At 39.9% G+C, this 20,434-nt stretch overlaps 1 protein-coding gene and 5 non-coding genes across 6 annotated transcripts; 4 read left to right on the top strand and 2 right to left on the bottom strand.

Moving 5' to 3' along the window:
• The first annotated feature begins 1,138 nt into the window (after positions 1 to 1,138).
• On the top strand, positions 1,139 to 5,655 carry ccdc25 (coiled-coil domain containing 25). The gene is made up of 9 exons (XM_061746561.1): positions 1,139 to 1,317; positions 1,446 to 1,493; positions 1,627 to 1,666; positions 2,568 to 2,619; positions 2,820 to 2,895; positions 2,969 to 3,072; positions 3,359 to 3,561; positions 4,685 to 4,730; positions 4,885 to 5,655. Exons 1-9 carry the CDS (start codon positions 1,293 to 1,295, stop codon positions 4,912 to 4,914), a joined length of 624 nt encoding a protein of 207 aa, XP_061602545.1. The 5' UTR covers positions 1,139 to 1,292; the 3' UTR covers positions 4,915 to 5,655.
• A 640-nt stretch (positions 5,656 to 6,295) lies between these two features.
• Positions 6,296 to 6,368, bottom strand: trnaa-agc (transfer RNA alanine (anticodon AGC)). The gene has a single exon. It is a non-coding gene; the product is annotated as a tRNA-Ala (tRNA).
• A 4,539-nt stretch (positions 6,369 to 10,907) lies between these two features.
• Positions 10,908 to 10,995, top strand: trnay-gua (transfer RNA tyrosine (anticodon GUA)). Its single transcript is given in 2 exon segments — positions 10,908 to 10,944; positions 10,960 to 10,995. It is a non-coding gene; the product is annotated as a tRNA-Tyr (tRNA).
• Positions 10,996 to 11,210: 215 nt separating this feature from the next.
• On the top strand, positions 11,211 to 11,283 carry trnaa-agc (transfer RNA alanine (anticodon AGC)). The gene has a single exon. It is a non-coding gene; the product is annotated as a tRNA-Ala (tRNA).
• Positions 11,284 to 12,395: 1,112 nt separating this feature from the next.
• On the top strand, positions 12,396 to 12,468 carry trnaa-agc (transfer RNA alanine (anticodon AGC)). Its single transcript has one exon. It is a non-coding gene; the product is annotated as a tRNA-Ala (tRNA).
• Positions 12,469 to 13,498: 1,030 nt separating this feature from the next.
• trnay-gua (transfer RNA tyrosine (anticodon GUA)) lies at positions 13,499 to 13,586 on the bottom strand. The gene is given in 2 exon segments: positions 13,499 to 13,534; positions 13,550 to 13,586. It is a non-coding gene; the product is annotated as a tRNA-Tyr (tRNA).
• Positions 13,587 to 20,434: the final 6,848 nt, after the last annotated feature.

The raw sequence follows: 20,434 nt of genomic DNA, 5'->3' as shown, positions 1-20,434 counted from the left end.
TATCACTTAACTTGCGATGTAAACTCTATAAACCTATATTTCTTCATAAATAGATAGCTAGATAGATAGATAGATAGATAGATAGATAGATAGATAGATAGATAGATAGATAGATAGATAGATAGATAGATAGATAGATAGATAGATAGATAGATAGATAGATAGATAGATAGATACTTTTACTACCTATTAGGGGTTGCAGCAGCAAGTAATGACACACTGTCTCAAATTAACAAAGTAAAATAGCAAACAAAAGATACATATCTATATACAAAATAATAAACAGAAATGGGTTCTCCAGAATACTTTAAAAACCAGAGGTGTCAAGTAACAAAGTACAAATACTTCGTTACCTTACTTAAGTAGAAATTTTGGTTATCTATACTTCACTGGAGTAATTATTTTTCAGACGAATTTTTACTTTTACTCCTTACATTTTCACACAATTATCTGTTCTTTTTATTCCTTACATTTTAACAACAACCTCATTACTCTATTTCATTTCGACCTTTAAATAAAAACTATCCAGTTAAATTGCTCCATCCGGATAGAGTGAATTTGGTTGTGGTTGTTTCAGATGTTCTTGTCCAGTTTTGTTCTTACATCCGTTCCCTCAGATTCCTGCAACTAAACTTGGATGTACATTCCAATAAAGGTTAGGATAAATGATAACATGCCTCTGAAGTTTGACTTTTTGCACCATTACAATACTTATAGGCAACTAGTCATCATATCTCCTGTTCTCTGAAACACATGTTAATGCTCAATAGTACACATATATGGTTCTTTAATATATTTGCATTATAAGATACATTCATTTTCAATGGCGTTTGTCCTTCGTGGCTTTTTTCCCCCTTACATTACTTTTATTTTAACACTTTAAGTAGTTTTGAAACGAGTACTTTTATACTTTTACTTGAGTAAAAAACTTGAGTTTATACTTCAACTTCTACAGGAGTATTTTTAAACTCTAGTATCTATACTTCTACCTGAGTAATGAATGTGAATACTTTTGACATCTCTGTTAAAAACAACAGACTTGCCAGACACGGTTTGAACTCATGATAAGCAGGGCTTTTATTTTGTAGGCTGGTGCCTGCTCTCTGTCTCCAGCTTCACCACAGACAACTAACAACTTCCTGGTTTATAACTCTCTGCATCCACACAGTGACAGCCGGGGCGATAGTTTGGCGTTCAGTTTAAGATATTTTTTTAGTATTATCTTTCGGACTGTTTGTTAAGAACAGAAGTATTGTTTTAATTTATTTTGAGCAGGTTTTAATCCCGGTAAAATGGTGTTCTACTTCACAAGTGCGGGTGAGTTGGGCAGCAGGGCAGTTAGCCGGTTAGCATCACACTCTTTACACATGTGTGACTGTTTCTCATTTAATACCAGCTGAGGGTTGACCTTCCTCTTACTAACTGATCTGCTGTTTCCCCCGCAGTGGTGGACCCTCCTTATACTATTTACATGGGGAAAGACAAATATGAAAGTAAGATTGTTGACACTTTTCTGCACATGCGACCACACGTAGTGATGTTTGATTGTTGTGTTAATTTGCTGTGAAGTAATGAACCACAGATGGTGCTTTATATCACTTAAAATGAAACCGTTTCTGACAACAGATGAGGATCTGATCAAGTACGGATGGCCTGAAGACATCTGGTAGGATTCTCCATGTGAAGTTTACCATTTATTTCTACACTTTTTCGATTAAAAGCAACACAAATGCAGTCAAGAACTGGCTCCCAGTTGACGTTATTTGATTGGAAATGAGCATGCTTGTATTCAAATATGGTGTTTATAATGGACAGATCGTGTCTGGCACAGACCTCTCATAACAGAAATCCACAGAGTCCAAATACATAAGATTGAAATGTTGTAGGTATAAATAAAAGTTGATATAAATGAATATCAACTATATTAACAAAAACACAACATGAAAACTATACGTTAGTTGACAGAACTAATAAAAGAACATTTTAGCTTTTTGGCAGCATTTTAAATGCAGTCTGTTCATTTGTTTGTGATGTATCTGGCAGTGTTTTAGCTTCAAAAAATCTCTAAATATGCAAGTTAAGAAGAAAATCTGCAAATTCACACAATATAAACTCTTATGGCTTTCATGGGAGGTTATTGATGAACACCTTCGTAAACACGAGTAAATCAAAATAAAATAACTCACAGACTGCACATATAAATAATACTCGTATGAGCTGAAGTGGAAATAGAATTACACAAATCATTAATTAATGTGTTCATTTTACTCATTCAATCCTTTTTTCGCTGTTAAATTAATTTTGTCTTGCTTTTTCCAAACATGTTTAGATAACTAATTTATTTCTGGGTTTTTTTTTTATTCTTAATTTTACATCTTCCCTGATATGAACTGATACCAATTGACACTTTTACTGTATTGTTTTCTGTTTCTAATCCTAAAATTGAACTGATTAGTTCTTTTAAAATGATATATCATTTGATCTCTCTCCATATATATGATATGTGTCTACATATATATATATATATATATATATATATATATATATTTTGCTTTTTTGGCATTCAGGTTTCATGTGGACAAACTGTCGTCGGCTCACGTTTATCTGAGAATGCCAAAGGTGAGCACTGCGGTCAGTTCAGCTCATGAGGACATCTCAGAAAAGCAGAAACTCAACCACACTCACAGTTTCACCTCCACAGTGATTGTTTTGATGTTATTATTCACCTCTTATGACAGTAACTAATTAACTAGCTGAAATGTGTACATTCAGGTACTGAAATGATGAAGTAATCGTATCCTGACGGTGTTCACTTCTAGGGTAAAACGATTGACGATATTCCTGCAGAGGTGCTGATAGACTGTGTGCAACTGGTGAAAAATAACAGCATTCAAGGTAAATCGGGATCATTCTGCCTGCAGATGCCACTTTCTGCTGTGTTGGTGCTGATTGTTTTGTTTGTTGTCAGGCTGTAAGATGAACAACCTCAATGTGGTCTACACACCCTGGGCCAACCTGAAGAAAACGGGAGACATGGACGTCGGACAGATTGGTTTCTTTAGGCAGAAAGAGGTGAGCCGGCCACTTGTGAAGTACTGGGACAAACACACACACACACACACACACACACACACACACACACACACACACACACACACACAGCAGTGAATACAACTTTGTTAAGTGGGCCATGTGACCTTTTCAGTGGAAAGTTTCAGTAAAAAGTAAAATCCAGAATCTAATGCTACATACCAAAAGTATAATACCTGGTCCCAACCTTGTTTATTTTGTTAACTTTCTTTCCTGGCCTGCTTCATGAATCTACTCGTTTACAAAGTAGTTTTGTGCCTTTTTGCAGGTGAAGCTCGTAGCGGTGGAGAAGAAGGTCAATGAGATCGTAAACCGTCTAGAGAAGACAAAAGCAGAGCGTTTCCCAGACCTGGCGGCAGAGAAGGAATCAAGAGACCGAGAGGAGAGGAACGAGAAGAAGGCTCAACTCCAGGAGCATAAGAGGAGAGAGAAGGAGGAGCAGAAGAAGAAGAAGGAGATGGAGGAGCTCAGGTGGGCCGCACGTCCAGGAGAAAGTTTATGTAAAATTATGTCACATCAAAAGGTTTTTCTATCAGACTAGAAGTAGATAAGGTTTAGACAGTTTCTCAGATTCACATGGTTGCTTTTACTGGCTTTGATTGATTATCACTTTAAGCCAAATGATGGACTATCTGCCAGATAATCAACTCTAAAACCATAACAAAGTGTAAATAACATCTCATATCAAAGCTGCAAATTCATCAGTTGTAGCTCCAGAGCTTGGATCACTCTCATCCATTAACAGATACTCTTTTTAAAATTTTCGTCTTCGATTTCTCTCTTCACCTACTTTCCTCTTTCCCTCCCTGCATTGTGAGCAGAGGAAAAGGGAAAAAAAAGTGATAAGTTGAGTCAACAGCTATTTAATAAAATGAGACATCTTTGCTTCAGTTGTCATTTAAAAGAAAAATAGTTAAATATGGCATTGCAAAGTTGTTATTGTCCCTCCATTCCTTTTGAGCATTAAATGAACATCTGGACTTAATACCATTTTATTATATGAAGAAGAGGAGGGGTACAAACTTTTGTTGGGGACCAAAACGACATCAATTGAGGCGGTTTTGAGTCAGAAAAATTGTGTTTGCTGTAAAATTCTAATTAATGTCGGCACATGAAGCATTAATCTGCATTGAAATAAATTGCCATTTTAAGCGCAGAAATATGATTTTGCTTAAAACATAGTGTGGGCAGGGTGCCTCAGGACAAACCGAGGTAGTTGTCTTTGTATGTGTATAAAAGGACTGCTTGTACGGAAGTCTTTGCTTCGTCAGAACATTTTTGAGTCACGTCAGAGGCTTAAATGGTCATTTATTTTGACCTCAGTGTACCACCTCCTGTGCTAATAGCTAAATTGTCATTTTGCTGCACAAACATATTCCATTTTAATTCAAAGTGCTTTCATTCAAGTCAATTTGATCTGTAATGAAAGTTTAAAGTTGTTACCATTGACTAATAGACCGAGGATGGCTTTAAGCCCAGATTGTTCCTTTAACAGTGCTAGTAGTAACTTGTGTATTTGTTTTATTTACTTTTTCTTTTTTCTTTGTAAGTGCATACTCATCTGGTTGGTTAATCTTTACCTTTCTCTCTGTAGGAGCTATTCTTCATTGATGACAGATGAAAATATGAAGACCAATGAGGTAAAGACATGATCCATAGCTGTTAAGCTAAATACACAGATTAGTCCGAGAATATTTTAACCACCTTTTTTTGTATCTTTTGACTGAATAGCAAGGCTTTTTTGTTTTTTAAAATGGAAAAGCATCTTAAATCTGCATTGCGTGCTTTCTGCAGGATGGATACGACTCTGATGACTTCATGTGAAAAGTGAACACGAGAGAACAAAGCAGATGGACGATTTGCTGTCAGGACTCTTCCTCTGCTGCTTTCTCTTGCTGTAATTCTATATGGACACTGAAAAAAAGAGAATAATCATAATTAAACAAAGACAAGTGGATAAAAAAATGTTTTGCTTTGGGACACTCGGAGCAGAAATCAACCCAGCGGGGGAAGGTGCAGCATATTCTCGTTCAGGGACTGTTTCCATTCTGAGCTGGCTGATCTCTTCCTCACATGATGACAGAGAGCTCAACAGGAATATTAAAGACTGAACAGTGTTCGATGCCATATTAATGATGATTAAACTGGCGTTGCCTGTATGTGTGCATTTGTGTTTAATGTCTCATAAGAGCAGCATCTTGTTGAAGCTGCAAATCCCCCAGATCCATTTCTAAAATATACTTATTTGTCTGCATGTCATGTTTTGATGATTACACTTCAGTCTTTGAATTAAAATAAAACATTTCTTTGTAACAGGTGCTTGCATTAAAATACACATACACAATTATTTGCAAGGCCTTAATGCCAAACAATGCTTTCTTAGTATTTTTGTTTTTATGTTTTTTTGTTTGTGTATGTGTATATATATAGCACAATATCTGTGTCCCAGGTCTTGCAACATTTTGTAATTTTTCATTAAGTGATTAAATTCAGATTCCTAAATGGAGAACGAGACGTTAACCCTAGATTTGAGTCACATGACGCTCAATCACATTTGGTACACTCACGTATAAACCTGATCAATGTTGATAGATGATGGTCTTATTAAATGTGGATAGCTCGAAGACGTTACACTTTATTGTAATTTTAAGAGCAACCTGGAGTTACGTGGGTTTCAAGGCATTTACAGCATCTTCCAAGTGGGACCAAAGTCACGGATTACACGGGTTAGTTATCGTGAGTTACATTTACCAGATTTTTCTTAATCTTTCATCTGCTGCTTCTCAAAGCAAAAACACACCAGTATGTGAAGGAATCGATTACTTTAATTTCAGTCATTCATCTGTTTTGCCTGAAGGGGGCAGCACAGACCGTTCATGGTCTAGTGTTTCAAAACACTGTCCAAGCAGCAAAACGATAAGCAACATTTATCCTAGCTCACTGAGCAATAATGGATAAAAACATGGACATGATAACACAAACGTCAATAGAAATATTTAGACAGGCCAACATTAAATTATGAAATTGGGACACTGGCCCTCAACCTCAGCAGCTGGACAGGAAATGGAGCCACAGACTCGTTCTATCCAAAAGCAAAGTTATGGGGTTGTGGTCATTTGTGCCCTCTACTATCTGACTGGGTTTTTTGACACTGAAAGAAAGGAATATTGTTGTAAAATGGCGAAAGATTGCGAAAAGAATTCGCTGGAGGATGCGGGCATCGATCCCGCTACCTCTCGCATGCTAAGCGAGCGCTCTACCATCTGAGCTAATCCCCCTCCGCGAGGTCCTGGCTGGGCGATAAAATTTTTATATGGTAACAAAGCACAATTTCACATTTTCTTCTATTTTGACAGACATTTAATATGTTTCTATTCGTTACTGTAAATATATATATTTTGTTGTTACTGTTGAATTCATATAGAGAGAACTGCAAACACAGGAGAACGTTTTATCACCCACTAAGAGACAAAAAAACAACTGGAGGATGCAGGTATCGAACTTTACTTCTCGCAGGCTACGCCAGCGGTCGACGGTGTCCCAACTTAATTAATGGATACCGCGTTTGACGAGGGTTTCAGTTCTCTCTCTATATATTCTACAGTGACAACTAAATATATATTCTAGAATAACGAGTAGAAACATATTAAAGGTTTCTCAAAATAGATAAAAACGTTACATTGGTTTACCTAATTAGAAATTTTATCTCCCGGTCAGGACCTTACGCAGGTGTCCCATCAACTTCGCCAAAGTGAGGCCACATTAGCCAATCACGTTCCTCCCTGGGGCTTACTTTTGACCAATCACCTTCCTCCCTGGGGCTTACTTTTGACCAATCACGTTCCTCCTTCTTTTGGCGTTCAGTTCTCAGCTTCTCGCCATCCCTCCAGCTAATAAGGTAAGTCGTGTTTTATTCTGATTGAATGTAGAATTCTAAGATTTTCTACAATAAAGAGAAAACGTGTCACTAAAGTTAATATAAAATGTAAAATATAAACATTCAAAAGTATCGCCTGCTGTGCAATAATTATGTGTGGATTCTGATTTGTTAGATGGAGTTGTGCCGGGCCCGGGAGAGGTGTTTAAATATTGATAATTCATGTTACTGCTTTTTAAAATGTAACCTAACCAGGTAAAGGTAAACGGGGTGGTGGAAATAAACCTGTACAAGTAGCCTAGGCTACTTCATACGTAATAGGCTACCGCAAATAAGTGTCCATTAGAGCAGTGTTTCCCAACCTTGTTCTGCATGTTTTACATGTTTCCCTGCAGCAACACACCTGATTCTAATTAATGGTCATCATGTCACCAAGGTCTGCACAACTCTGTTGATGACACAGGTACTTGTATCACGGTGTGCTGAACCAGGGAAACATCTAAAACAGGGGTCTGCAACCAAAAAAATGTTGAAAGAGCCATATTGGACCAAAAACACTAAAAACAAATATGTCTGGAGCCGCAAAAAATGAAAAGTCTTGTATAAGCCTTATAATGAAGGCAACACATGCTGCATGTATCTATATTAGTTATAACTGGGGGAAGATATATATTTTTTTCATTATGCACATCGAGAAAAATGTCAAAATTTTGAGAAAAAAGTCGAAATGTTGAGAAAAAAGTCAAAATTTTCGAGAAAAATGTCAATGTCGAGGAAAAAGGCAAAATGTCGAGAAAAAAGTCAAATGTTGAGAAAAAAGTCAAAATGTCGTGAAAAAAGTCAAAATGTCGTGAAAAAGTCAAAATGTCGTGAAAAAAGTCAAATGTCGTGAAAAAAGTCAAATGTCGTGAAAAAAGTCAAATGTCGTGAAAAAAGTCAAATGTCGAGAAAAAAGTCAAAATTCCGAGAAAAAAGTCAAAATTCCGAGAAAAAAGTCAATGTCGAGGAAAAAGGCAAAATGTCGTTAAAAAGTCAAAATGTCGAGAAAAAAGTCAAAATGTCGAGAAACAAGTTGAAATGTCGTGAAAAAAAGTCGAAATGTTGAGAAAAAAGTCAAAATTTCGAGAAAAAAGTCAATGTCGAGGAAAAAGGCAAAATGTCGAGAAAAAAGTCAAAATGTCGAGAAAAAAGTCAAAATGTCGAGAAAAAAGTCAAAATGTCGAGAAAAAAGTCAAAATGTCGTGAAAAAGTCAAAATGTCGAGAAAAAGTCAAAATGTCGTGAAAAAGTCAAAATGTCGAGAAAAAGTCAAAATGTCGTGGAAAAAGTCAAAATGTCGTGAAAAAAGTCAAAATGTCGTGAAAAAAGTCAAATGTCGAGAAAAAAGTCAAAATGTCGAGAAAAAAGTCAAAATGTCGAGAAAAAAGTCAAAATGTCGAGAAAAAAGTCAAAATGTCGTGAAAAAAGTCAAAATGTCGAGAAAAAAGTCAAAATGTCGAGAAAAAAGTTGAAATGTCGTGAAAAAAGTCAATGTCGAGGAAAAAGGCAAAATTTCGAGAAAGAAGTCGAAATGTTGAGAAAAGGAAAAAAAAGAAAGGGGAAAAAAAAAAGGTCACACATTTTTGAAAAAGCTCCAGGGAGCCACTAGGGCTGCGCTAAAGAGCTGCGGGTTGCCAACCCCTGATCTAAAACATGCATGAGAGGGGGTCCTGAGGACAGAGTTGAAAACCACTGCATTAGAGCATAGTTAAATGAAATTTCTACAATAAGTAAAGAGAAAAGAGTGTACAGTTAGTTAAAGGTATTGTGACATCATTTTTAACATGCTTTTAACACTATTAAAAGTCTTGGCCAACATCCCTCAAATGTGTCTAAAAGAGTGTAACAAGAAAAACTTCACTCTAGTACTCCATTCCTGGCTTTTTATGACAGTGTTTTTTTGCGCCGTGAAAAACGCTTCCTTTTCCCCCTTTCCTGTCAATCATTGCGCCGCTCCTCCTCCAAACAGCGGCGTCGGAGAGTTAAGCCGGGAGCGACAGGCGAAGCATGCACGGAAAAGCAGCAGGGCGAAGCAGTCCACCGCAAACAATCACAAAAATAAAGGCATGCAAGCAGCAGTGTCCCCTTATCTTAAGTCCAGTAAGGGGCCGCGGGTCTTTTTAGCAGTTGTCCTCCGGTGATTAGAACAAAAGAGGCTCTAAACAGCTCCGTGTTAAGCCTGATTTATGGTTCCGCGTTAAATCGACGCAGAGCCTACGCCGTAGGGTTCAGCGTACGGTGCGCGTCGCCGCGTAACCCTACGCCGTAGGCTCTGCGTCGGTGTAACGCGGAACCATAAATCAGCCTTTATGGTGCGCTGGGGAGGAGAGGAGGCAGGGAGCTGGGTGGAGGGGGCGGTGATTTAGCGGGTCTATACGTAACGGCCCGCCACCAAACCAGATGCGCCGTTTTTGCATAGTTATGCGGAAAATCCCAGAAAGCACACAATACACTGAATGTTAAAAGTTCGTTGTTTTTTGGGTGTAATTGATGTCAAGACACCCAACAAAACACAAAAAATCAAGAAAAATTTGTTTTTCATGTCACAATACCTTTAATGTCACAGCCGGACCCGGCCCTACTCTATGTGTCGCCCGCCTCCATCACTGATTTATATACATTACAAAAGAAATTGAATAGTATCGTTTTTACCATTGTCTTTAATTAATAATACAACATGTCACCCAATTTATATGCTTAACAAATTACAAATACACACACAAAAATAAATCTTAATACAATATAAATATTCTTACTGAAGTTGTGATATCTGTTGACGGCCCATTATTTGCAGAAGCTGGACTTAAATATCTCAAAAGTATATTTGAAGAGAGATGAGGAGTGTTACAGCTATGATATAAAAATAATGGTCCATAGAAAAAAAAAACTAATAGATTTTTGCCTACTCTGCATGCATAATATAAAATGTTTTCAGATATTCATATTAGATTAGATACAACTATTCTCTTCACAGTGAAGTGTTAATTAGCACATTTTTGTGTGTTTTTGCTTAACTCCATACAATTAACTCGTGCACCCATGTGCTCTGAAACAATCACCTGAATTTTCACAATTACTGTTAATAATTGCTGCTTTATTATTTCCTGTGTATATTGGCTCGATGGCTGAGCTACAAGACTTGCTATGGTCCCATACTTCTTACTTGTCTGACATTCTTGATTTGTGTCTGTGTGGTTAAACAGCCTTATTTTCAATACTCGAAACATGACCAATTCTATGCCAACGTCTTCTCGTACATTGAAACATAGGCAAGCCAAACATTTCTAACCAGCTCATTCACTTACTGCTTCTTGTACACACATCCGATGGATATAACAGCAAATAATTTACTTAATTTGTAAAGTCAACCCTTTATAATAAAGACTTTAGCCCCCAAAAAGCAGGTGAGGTTGCTTTTTCTTTTATTTTCATAAATATTTATCTCCATTAGGTCAACTTCACATTCTGGATCTTATTCACAGTCAGATCTTTCCTAATTGTAACTCTGGTAGTATACAACCGATATACTGCACCTTTAAGGCACAATTACAAATGTGGGACACAAGTGATTATTTAGTTGTTAGTGGTTTTCACTAATGTTGTTAATTTATTTTGAGGAGTTTGCAAGGAGTTTGCATGAAAATGTAAACAACCGCACATTCAGTAGTTTATTCATTCATCAAAATTGACTTTTGAAAGAAGAGTTGCTCATGTTGGAGAGCCTTTGCTAAACGACATACAATTTCACTCCTTCGACAGTCTCTTGCGCTGAGAGTCCGTTCAAGTTTTTTTCCATTTTAAAAACATCTTAAAAACAGTTAAAAAATGTTAGATATCATAAGCATAAGTCAATACTGTGTTTCAAATGTTTGAAACCACGTACAGTTTTTTCCCCATCAGCCCCTTCGATAGCTCAGTTGGTAGAGCGGAGGACTGTAGAGTTACTTCATAGACATCCTTAGGTCGCTGGTTCAAATCCGGCTCGAAGGAGGTAGTTTTTTTGCCATGATCTCTCTGTACACTTGAAACCAAGATTAATTCACTCATAGAACCATTAAATAAATTGGAGCCAATAGTCGCCTAATGACGGGAAAGTGTGCAGCATTCTTCTCGTTCAAGGACTGTTTCCATACTGAGCTTGCTGATCTCTTCTTCACATGATGACACAGAGGTCAAGAGGTCATCTCCCGGCTAGACCTTGCGGAGGGGGATTAGCTCAGATGGTAGAGCACTCGCTTAGCATGCGAGAGGTAGCGGGATCGATGCCCGCATCCTCCAGCAAAGGCTTTTAGCAGTCTTGCCATTTTACGACAATATTCCTTTCTATTATTATCAAAAAATCCCTGTTGATCAGTCAGATGGTAGAGGGCACAAATGACCACAACTCCATAACTTTGCTTTTGGATAGAACGAGTCTGTGGTTCCATTTCCTGTCCAACCGCTGAGGTTGAGGACCAGTGTCCTGATGTCAGAGAGCTGGACCAAACTGCCAGCTGCTTGCTGTGTTGTGGACGGGGAACCAAGTAGGGACTTCCTCTGTGTCCCTTGACATGAATGTCCTCTTCTTCCTGTTCAGACGGCTATCAATGTCTATGCTTGTCCATGGTTTATTGTTTCGGACGTGTCGTACAACAGTGTGTGACAGGCCCTCAATAGCATCTGCTGGATTTTATCACTGAATGAAAAATTACTCACTGTAATGTTTCAAGATCTTCAAGACCTGGAACACAGATGTTTTGTATTATATTTTAAACCTTAGTAACAACAAATAACATTAAAACAAAAGTACAAAGAAAGTATCGTTTGCTATTAAGGCCCTGCAACTAAATATATAGATACCAGTTTAATCATCATTAATATGGCATTGAACACCCCATCAAACGCTGCTGAGTCATCGCAGTCTTTAATATTCCTGTTCAGCTCTGTGTCGTCATGTGAAGAAGAGATCAGCCAGCTCAGCCTGGAAACAGTCCCTGAACAAGAAAATTCTGCACCTTCCTGGCGCTTATCTAGAGTTTTTGTCTGAATTTTCAGATTTCCTTTCTGGATTATTGATCAGTACAGATCTAGTAGCAGTTACAGTGATTCTGACAGTTGGGGAAAAAACTTCAGAGTGTTACCTTTCAAAAGAGACCAGAACCATCCATGTACGTCAAACGTTTCAAGAACAGCTTTCAATTTACTTTGGGTATGCCTTGGATAGGCGTTTTTGGCAACCTTTACAAGTGTGGGAAGAGGTTAAATAAATTGGAGCCAATAGTCGCCTAATGACGGGAAAATGTGCAGCATTTTTTCTCGTTCAAGGACTGTTTCCATACTGAGCTGGCTGATCTCTTCTTCACATGATGACACAGAGGTCAAGAGGTCATCTCCCGGCTAGACCTTACGGAGGGGGATTAGCTCAGATGGTAGAGCGCTCGCTTAGCATGCGAGAGGTAGCGGGATCGATGCCCGCATCCTCCAGCAAAGGCTTTTAGCAGTCTTGCCATTTAACAACAATATTCCTTTCTATTATTATCAAACAATCCCTGTTGATCAGTCAGATGGTAGAGGGCACAAATGACCACAACCCCATAACTTTGCTTTTGGATAGAACGAGTCTGTGGTTCCATTTCCTGTCCAACCGCTGAGGTTGAGGACCAGTGTCCTGATGTCAGAGAGCTGGACCAAACTGCCAGCTGCTTGCTGTGTTGTGGACGGGGAACCAAGTAGGGACTTCCTCTGTGTCCCTTGACATGAATGTCCTCTTCTTCCTGTTCAGACGGCTATCAATGTCTATGCTGGTCCATGGTTTATTGTTTTGGACGTGTCGTACAACAGTGTGTGACAGGCCCTCAATAGCATCTGCTGGATTTTATCACTGAATGAAAAATGACTCACTGTAATGTTTCAAGATCTTCAAGACCTGGAACACAGATGTTTTGTATTATATTTTAAACCTTATTAACAACAAATAACATTAAAACAAAAGTACAAAGAAAGTATCATTGGCCCTGCAACTAAATATACATATACAATATAGATACCAGTTTAATCATCATTAATATGGCATTGAACACCCCATCAAACGCTGCTGCAGTCATCTCAGTCTTTAATATTCCTGTTCAGCTCTGTGTCGTCATGTGAAGAAGAGATCAGCCAGCTCAGCCTGGAAACAGTCCCTGAACAAGAAAATGCTGCATCTTCCCCCACTAGGTTTTCTTAATGTCCCAAAGCAAAAAAGAAAAGTTATCCATTTGTCTTTGTTATATTCTTATCTCTGTTTTTACAGTGGTAGCTTAAGCGAGTGCTCTACCGTTTGAGCTAATCTCTCCATTGATATGACTTGTCTTAACCATTGGTCATTTTTCCTCATCATTTCGGAGAAATGACGAGAAAAATGCTGCACATTTTTCCGTCATTTAGGCGACTATTGGCTCCAAATTATTTAATGGTTCTATTAGTGAATTAATCTTGGTTTCAATTGTACAGAGAGATCATGGCAAAAACTACCTCCTTCGAGCCGGATTTGAACCAGCGACCTAAGGATGTCTATGAAGCAACTCTACAGTCCTCCGCTCTACCAACTGAGCTATCGAAGGGGCTGATGGGAAAAAACGGTACGTGCTTTCAAATATTTCAAACAAAGTATTGACCATACTTATGATATCTAACGTTTTTTAACTGTTTTTAAGATGCTTTTAAAATGAAAAAAAGTTGAACGGCCTCTCAGCGCAAGAGACTGTCGAAGGAGTGAAATCGTATGTCGTTTACCAAATGCTCTCCAACATGAGCAACTCTTTTATAAATGAATAAACTACTGCTGATTGGGTAACGTATTGCGTCACGCATCGCGTCACTTCCTGGTGTTTGTGGTCTGTTGCTGCTGCACGGCGTGCAGGCTCAGATCTCTCCCGACTTTTTTGTCTAAAACTTAGATTGTTTTCTGGTAAAATAGCACTATATCTGGTACATTACTGTCTTTATTTCAACACTCGCTCATTTTCTCTTCCGTAACTTTCACTGTCACCAATCACCGATACATTTTCTGTCCGTTAGCCTCTGTTAGCATTTTAGCATGGCCTCTCCATCTTCCACCGTTTCACCTCTTTGCTGCTCAGTGTGTGAAATGTTTAGCCATTCCTCTGCCTCCTTTAGTGAAGACGGTAAGTGCTTAAAATGTAGTTTATTTGCAGGGCTGGAGGAGAGGCTCAGTCAGTTAGAGGTCCGGTTCTGCCAATTTGACCATAGTCCGATAGCCTCCTCAGCTAACCAGGCTAAGCTAGCGGCGGACCGGCCCATAGCAGCTGAGCGTAGCCGCTCCCCTGCAGCTCCCGAGCAGCCGGCCAGTCAGGGCCGGTGGGTGACGGTTCGGAGGAAGCGTAGTCCTAAAGGGCTCACGGAACACCACCACCCGCTTCATGTGTCTAACCAATTTTCCCCACTCAGCGACACACCCGTTGAGAAGCCGACCCTGGTGATTGGCGACTCCATAGTCAGGCATGTGAGGCCGACTCCAGCGACCATAGTTAGGTGTATCCCGGGGGCCAGAGCGGGCGACATAGAAGCAAATTTGAAGCTACTGGCAAAGGGTAACCGTAAATATGGTAAAGTTATCATCAATGTCGGAGCTAATGACTCCCGTCTTCGCCAGTCGGAAGTGACCAAAATGAATATTGTCTCGGTGTGTAACTACGCCAAAACCATGTCGGACTCCGTAGGTTTCTCTGGTCCCCTCCCCAATCTGACCAGCGATGACATGTTTAGTCGCATGCTCTCGCTCCGTCGCTGGTTGTATCGGTGGTGTTCAGAAAACGACGTGGCCTTTATTGACAATTGGGAAACGTTCTGGGGAAAGCCCGGTCTGATTAGAAGAGACGGCATTCATCCCACCCGGGTTGGTGCTGCTCTTGTCTCTAGTAATTTGGCCTGTTTCATTAGACCCTCTCCCTGACATCGCAGGGTCCAGGCCAGGATGCAGAGCTGTAGTTTAACATGCTTCTCGAGGACCAATGCCTGCCAACAAAACTGTAGGATTGCATTATGTAATTGGCGACTCTAAAACTATAGGATTACATGATGTAATTGGTAACTCTAACCAGGTGCCTAGCAAATTGAAGTGGTTGCAGTTCCGCGCCCTCCAAAAGTTCACCAGGTGCGGCGTTATAGAGGCGTTAACCAAAATAATCTTGTAAAAATTAAAACCAATGCACATTTGGTACCAATAAGAGACCGAAAAATTAGATGCGGACTACTAAATATACGATTGTTAAGCTCCAAGTCTCTGTTAGTGAATGATATAATTACAGAGAGTAGGAGTGATGTTTTCTGCTTAACAGAAACATGGTTACAGGAGGAAGAGTATGTTAGTTTGAATTAATCGACTCCGCCCGGCTACTTTAATCATCACATTCCTAGAAATACGGGCCGAGGCGGAGGAGTCGCAGCAATTAGTCGGAAATTTCCGAGCTGGAAATCAGAGAAGTCAGTTGTGTTAGTGGTAGTGTATTGGCCCCCTGCTGGCGCTTATCTAGAGTTTTTGTCTGAATTTTCAGATTTCCTTTCTGGATTATTGATCAGTACAGATAAATTCATCATAGTGGGTGATTTTAATATTCATATGGATGTTGAAAGCGATAATCTTAAATTAGCTTTCAATTCTCTTCTAGAATCAATGGGTATCTCACAAAAAGTGGACGGGCCGAGGCATTGTTTTAATCATACTCTCGATCTCGTTCTCACCTACGATGTTGAAACTGATGATCTGTTGGTGTCACCTGTACACTCCCTTTTATCCGACCATTATTTAATAACGTTTGAATTTAATGTTGTCGATGTTGAAGTGCAGGGCAGGAGGTATTATTTTAGCAGATGTTTGTCTGATGAAGCTATTGCTAAATTTAAGGAGGCCATTGCTCATCTTGCGACAGTGGAAAATACTGAAGTTTCTACTGAAGCAATAAAGGCCAGTGACCTGGGTTCTTCCTCTGATGTGGATGTTGATTTTCTTGTTAGTAACACTGCTGATCTGTTGCGCTCAGCTTTAGATGAAGTTGCTCCTTTGAAAAGGAGGGTTTCTAGCCACAGGAGCTTAACTCCCTGGTATAATTCAGATATTCGCATGTTGAAACAAAGCGTGCGTAAAATGGAGAGGAAGTGGCACTCTTGTAAGTCTGTAGACTCCTATCGTGAATGGAAAGATATTCTAATAGTATATAAAAAAGCGATTTGCAAAGCCAGAACAGCTTATTATTCAACGTTGAGGATAACAAAAGTAAACCACGTTTTCTGTTCAGCACTGTAGCCAGGCTGACAAAGAGTCACAACTCTGTTGAGCCGTGCATTCCTGCAGCTCTCAGTAGTGAGGACTTTATGGGCTTCTTCAACAGTAAAATCGCAAGAATTAGAGAAGAAATCAACCAGCCGGTTGTAGGTGTTTCTTCAGCTTTAGCGACTTCCCTAGGCTCTGACTTGTCTCTAGACTGTTTTGATCCTATAGACCTCCCTGAGCTGACCTCACTCTTTAATAGAGCTAAGTCTACCACATGTATGTCAGACCCCATCCCAACTCGACTATTCAAAAAATTTTTTTCTCTTATTGGTGCGACAATACTGGACCAAATCAACCAATCCCTAAGCTTAGGATATGTACCACAGGCTTTCAAAGTGGCAGTAATCAAACCTTTACTTAAAAAACCTTCTCTTGACCCAGACACCTTAGCTAATTATAGGCCAATTTCCAACCTTCTATTTGTATCTAAAATTCTCGAAAAGGCAGTTTCAAGCCAGTTATGTGACTATTTGTATAGAAATGATCTTTTTGAAGTCTTTCAGTCAGGGTTCAGAATGCATCATAGCACATAGACAGCACTGGTTCGAGTCACAAATGACCTCCTTATGGCCTCAGATAAGGGATTAGTTTCCATACTGGTTCTACTGGACCTCAGATAAGGGATTAGTGTCCATACTGGTTCTACTGGACCTCAGTGCTGCTTTTGACACTGTAGATCATGGCATTTTACTGCACAGGTTAGAGCATGTTGTTGGGATTAAAGGGACAGCTCTACGTTGGTTTAAATCATATCTATCTGACAGGTTCCAGTTTGTTCATGTACATGAGGTTTCTTCAGAACAGTCAAGGGTCTGTTATGGTGTTCCGCAGGGTTCAGTGCTAGGGCCAATCTTGTTCAGTTTATACATGCAGCCATTGGGAAGTATAATCCAGAATCACGGCATACACTTTCATTGTTATGCTGATGATACGCAGCTCTATTTGTCTACGAAGCCGGATGAGACAGAACCGTTAGCTAAACTTCAGGCATGTCTTAGGGACATCAAGGACTGGATGTCCAGAAATTTCTTGCTTCTAAATTCAGATAAAACAGAGGTTATCATTCTTGGTCCAGAGCATTCTAGGAAGGCATTAGATGGTGTTGCGATGGCTTCCAGTGCAACTGTGAGAAACCTTGGTGTTGTTTTCGATCAGGATTTGTCGTTTAAACCATATGTTAATCAGGTTTGTAAAATAGCGTTTTTCCATCTCCGTAATATTGCAAAAATTAGGAAAATCCTCTCGCAGAGTGATGCAGAAAAACTAGTTCATGCGTTTGTATCTTCTAGACTGGATTACTGTAATGTGTTGTTAGCAGGATGTCCAAGTAATTTGCTGAATAGGCTCCAGCTGATCCAGAATGCAGCAGCACGAGTACTGACAGGAATCAGCAGGAGAGAGTCTGGAGGGACGTGGTCTCTCGGAGAGACCACGTCTCTCCAGTGTTAGCGTCGCTCCATTGGCTACCTGTAAAATTCAGAATCCAATTTAAAATTTTATTACTTGCATATAAAGCTCAAAACGGCTTAGCTCCGCAGTATTTACAAGATTTGATAGTGTCTTATGTTCCTGGCAGAGCTCTCCGTTCTCGGAGTGCAGGTTTACTCGTAGTTCCTAGAGTATCCAAATGTAGATTTGGAGGGTGGGCGTTCTGCTATCAGGCACCATTACTATGGAACCAACTTCCAATCTGGGTTAAGGAGGCTGACACCACCTCCACCTTTAAAATTAACCTTAAAAACTTTCTGTTTAGTAAAGCCTATAGTTACTGTTTAGTAAACCTCTAGCGGGTGTTGGTAAATCTCTAGTTAGTGTAAACTCTAGTGTGTTAGAGTCAGTAGTCATAGTTGCAGCTATAGAACAAGACTATAATAGTTAGTCTCAAATATAGCTTCGCAGTAGATATGCTGCTATAGGCTTATGCTGCAGGGGGGCACGGACATGATCCGCTGGGCGGTGCCTCTCACCCTTCTTCTTCTCTCCTTTTCCCTTCCTCTCTTCTCCATTACCATTTTTATTTATTATAAATATCTCATAGCTATCATTTTTGTACATCGTTCCTGTAGTTTCTTGTGCCGGCCCCCCTTTTTTTCTCTTTTGTGCATGTTTGCAGGCCGGAGCCTCAGGAGCTGCTTTCTGGCCTGCGTTCCCGGTCCCCCCCCCCCATCCACGGTCATCCCATTGCTGCTTCCACCTGCCTACGTGGATGTTTGCTGTGTGCTGCTGACACTTACCCTCATAAAAGGATCAGTGCCCACAGTACGGACCCGGCAACTGCACACAAGTCAGCGGTAAGTGACGTTATTTTTTTTATGTTATTTATATTTGTCTACAAGTATGATCTTTGCATGGGCTAAGTATTTAGCTGAGCTCCGGAGCACCGGAGCCCCGGACCGGACCGGTTAGGAGCCCCGGCAGCTCCAGTGTTACCTAACGGAGCTCTATTAGTACCGTAATACATTTTTCTTCTGTTTATGGTTTCAGATCTTCCAAGCAAAGCACCTGAAGCTGTTCAACAACACCTTCAGAAGACGCACGGTCCTTCCTTGAGCCAGCAATAGTGCATGCATGTTATTTATATACAACTTATGTTTTATTTTTTTAACAATAAAGTTGCGATTTGTGAAAATTCAGTGTTGTGATTTCTTTACAGTTAACATGATTCATTTGTCTTGTAACATAAGAAGTGAAATGATGAAGAATCTGAGTAAATAACTGTGGTGTACCTGTTTAGAATTCAATTAAATCTTCCTCTGCGAATTAGTGTGAAGACGAAGTGACCCAGTCAGGGAACTAAAGGCTGATTTATGGTTCCGCGTTACACCAACGCAGAGCCTACGGCGTAGGGTACCCGTCGATTTAACGCAGAACCGTAATTCAGGGTTAAGATCCATTTACACCGTGTCATAACCAGGGGTGGATTGGCCATAGGGAATACCGGGAGTTTTCCCGGTGGGCCGTTCAATAATGGGCCGCCAGTGGCAGCCCGTTTTTTTTTTTTTTTTTTTTTTTTTTTTTTTTTTTTTTTTTTTTTTTTTTTTTGCTTCGTCTTGCCATGATCTCTCACACATCACTCATAGGCCCAGTGACTTGCCTGTCTAAAGAATACCTGGCTGGCCCAATGACAGGCTACAGAGGCCCGTGACTCCCAACCATTCATGTACTAGACCCCCCTCGTCCAATCACCTTTAATGATGAGCAATCGTTATGAGCGGTAGAGAGCGAGAGAGAAAGAAAGAAAGAAAGAAAGAAAGAAAGAAAGAAAGAAAGAAAGAAAGAAAGAAAGAAAGAAAGAAACAGCACACAGACAAGCAAAATGGAGAAAAAACGAAAAGGCGGTGCTGAAAAGTCATTCTTTTTACTTACTTTCTTCTCCTTTGCTTTTAACTTTTAATTTGTACTTCTTATCCTTTCTTTGTTGTAGAAAGGATAAATACCTCCCCCCCTGACTAAACAATGACTTGTAATGTTTTCTTTGTCTCTGATAATATAATAACAACAATAAAATGTGTCTTCAAAGACTGTGGGACAATATGGAGCTTTTATTGATGAAGCATAGGCTGAAGGGGCTTTCAAATAGAACGTGGTTTGCGCCTTGCTCACCGCCGGGGTGGGCGCAGAGCAGGGTGCAGAGCAGGGTGCAGAGCCGGGCGCACATATTTGTTGCAAGTTGCTTGGCGACCGAAAAAAAGCTGTCGGTCTGCCGCCGTTTTCCCACTTGTTTGGACGTACAGTAGCTACAGCTCGGTTTGCAAAATCCATCTGTCCCTGCTTCAAAGAAAAGCCCTGGCTTTAGTTCTTCTGAGGAGGAGGAGACAAGCAGCAGCAGGAGGGTCCATGAAATACTCAGGAGAAGACAGGATTTGGGGGAATACAGGCTCGGGAGCTACAGCTCCATGATGAGCTTCTACGTCAGGCTGAACAGGGAGCAGTTTGACAGCCTGTTGGGGAGAGTTGGAGCTTCAGCAGGATCAACCAACTTCAGGCTTCATCACTACGACTGAACGCCTGGCCTCTCTTCCTCTCCCTTATATAATCTGTCTCTCTAGTTTTTCCATTTTTTCTTCAAGTCATCTACTGTAAATAGTTAAAAACATATTTTATTAAAAAACCTTTCTG

This window comes from Cololabis saira, chromosome 18, assembly GCF_033807715.1.
Source record: "Cololabis saira isolate AMF1-May2022 chromosome 18, fColSai1.1, whole genome shotgun sequence".
Taxonomy (NCBI): domain Eukaryota; kingdom Metazoa; phylum Chordata; class Actinopteri; order Beloniformes; family Belonidae; genus Cololabis; species Cololabis saira.
Note: the sequence above shows the minus strand (reverse complement) of the source record. Positions and strands in the feature narration are given on the sequence as shown.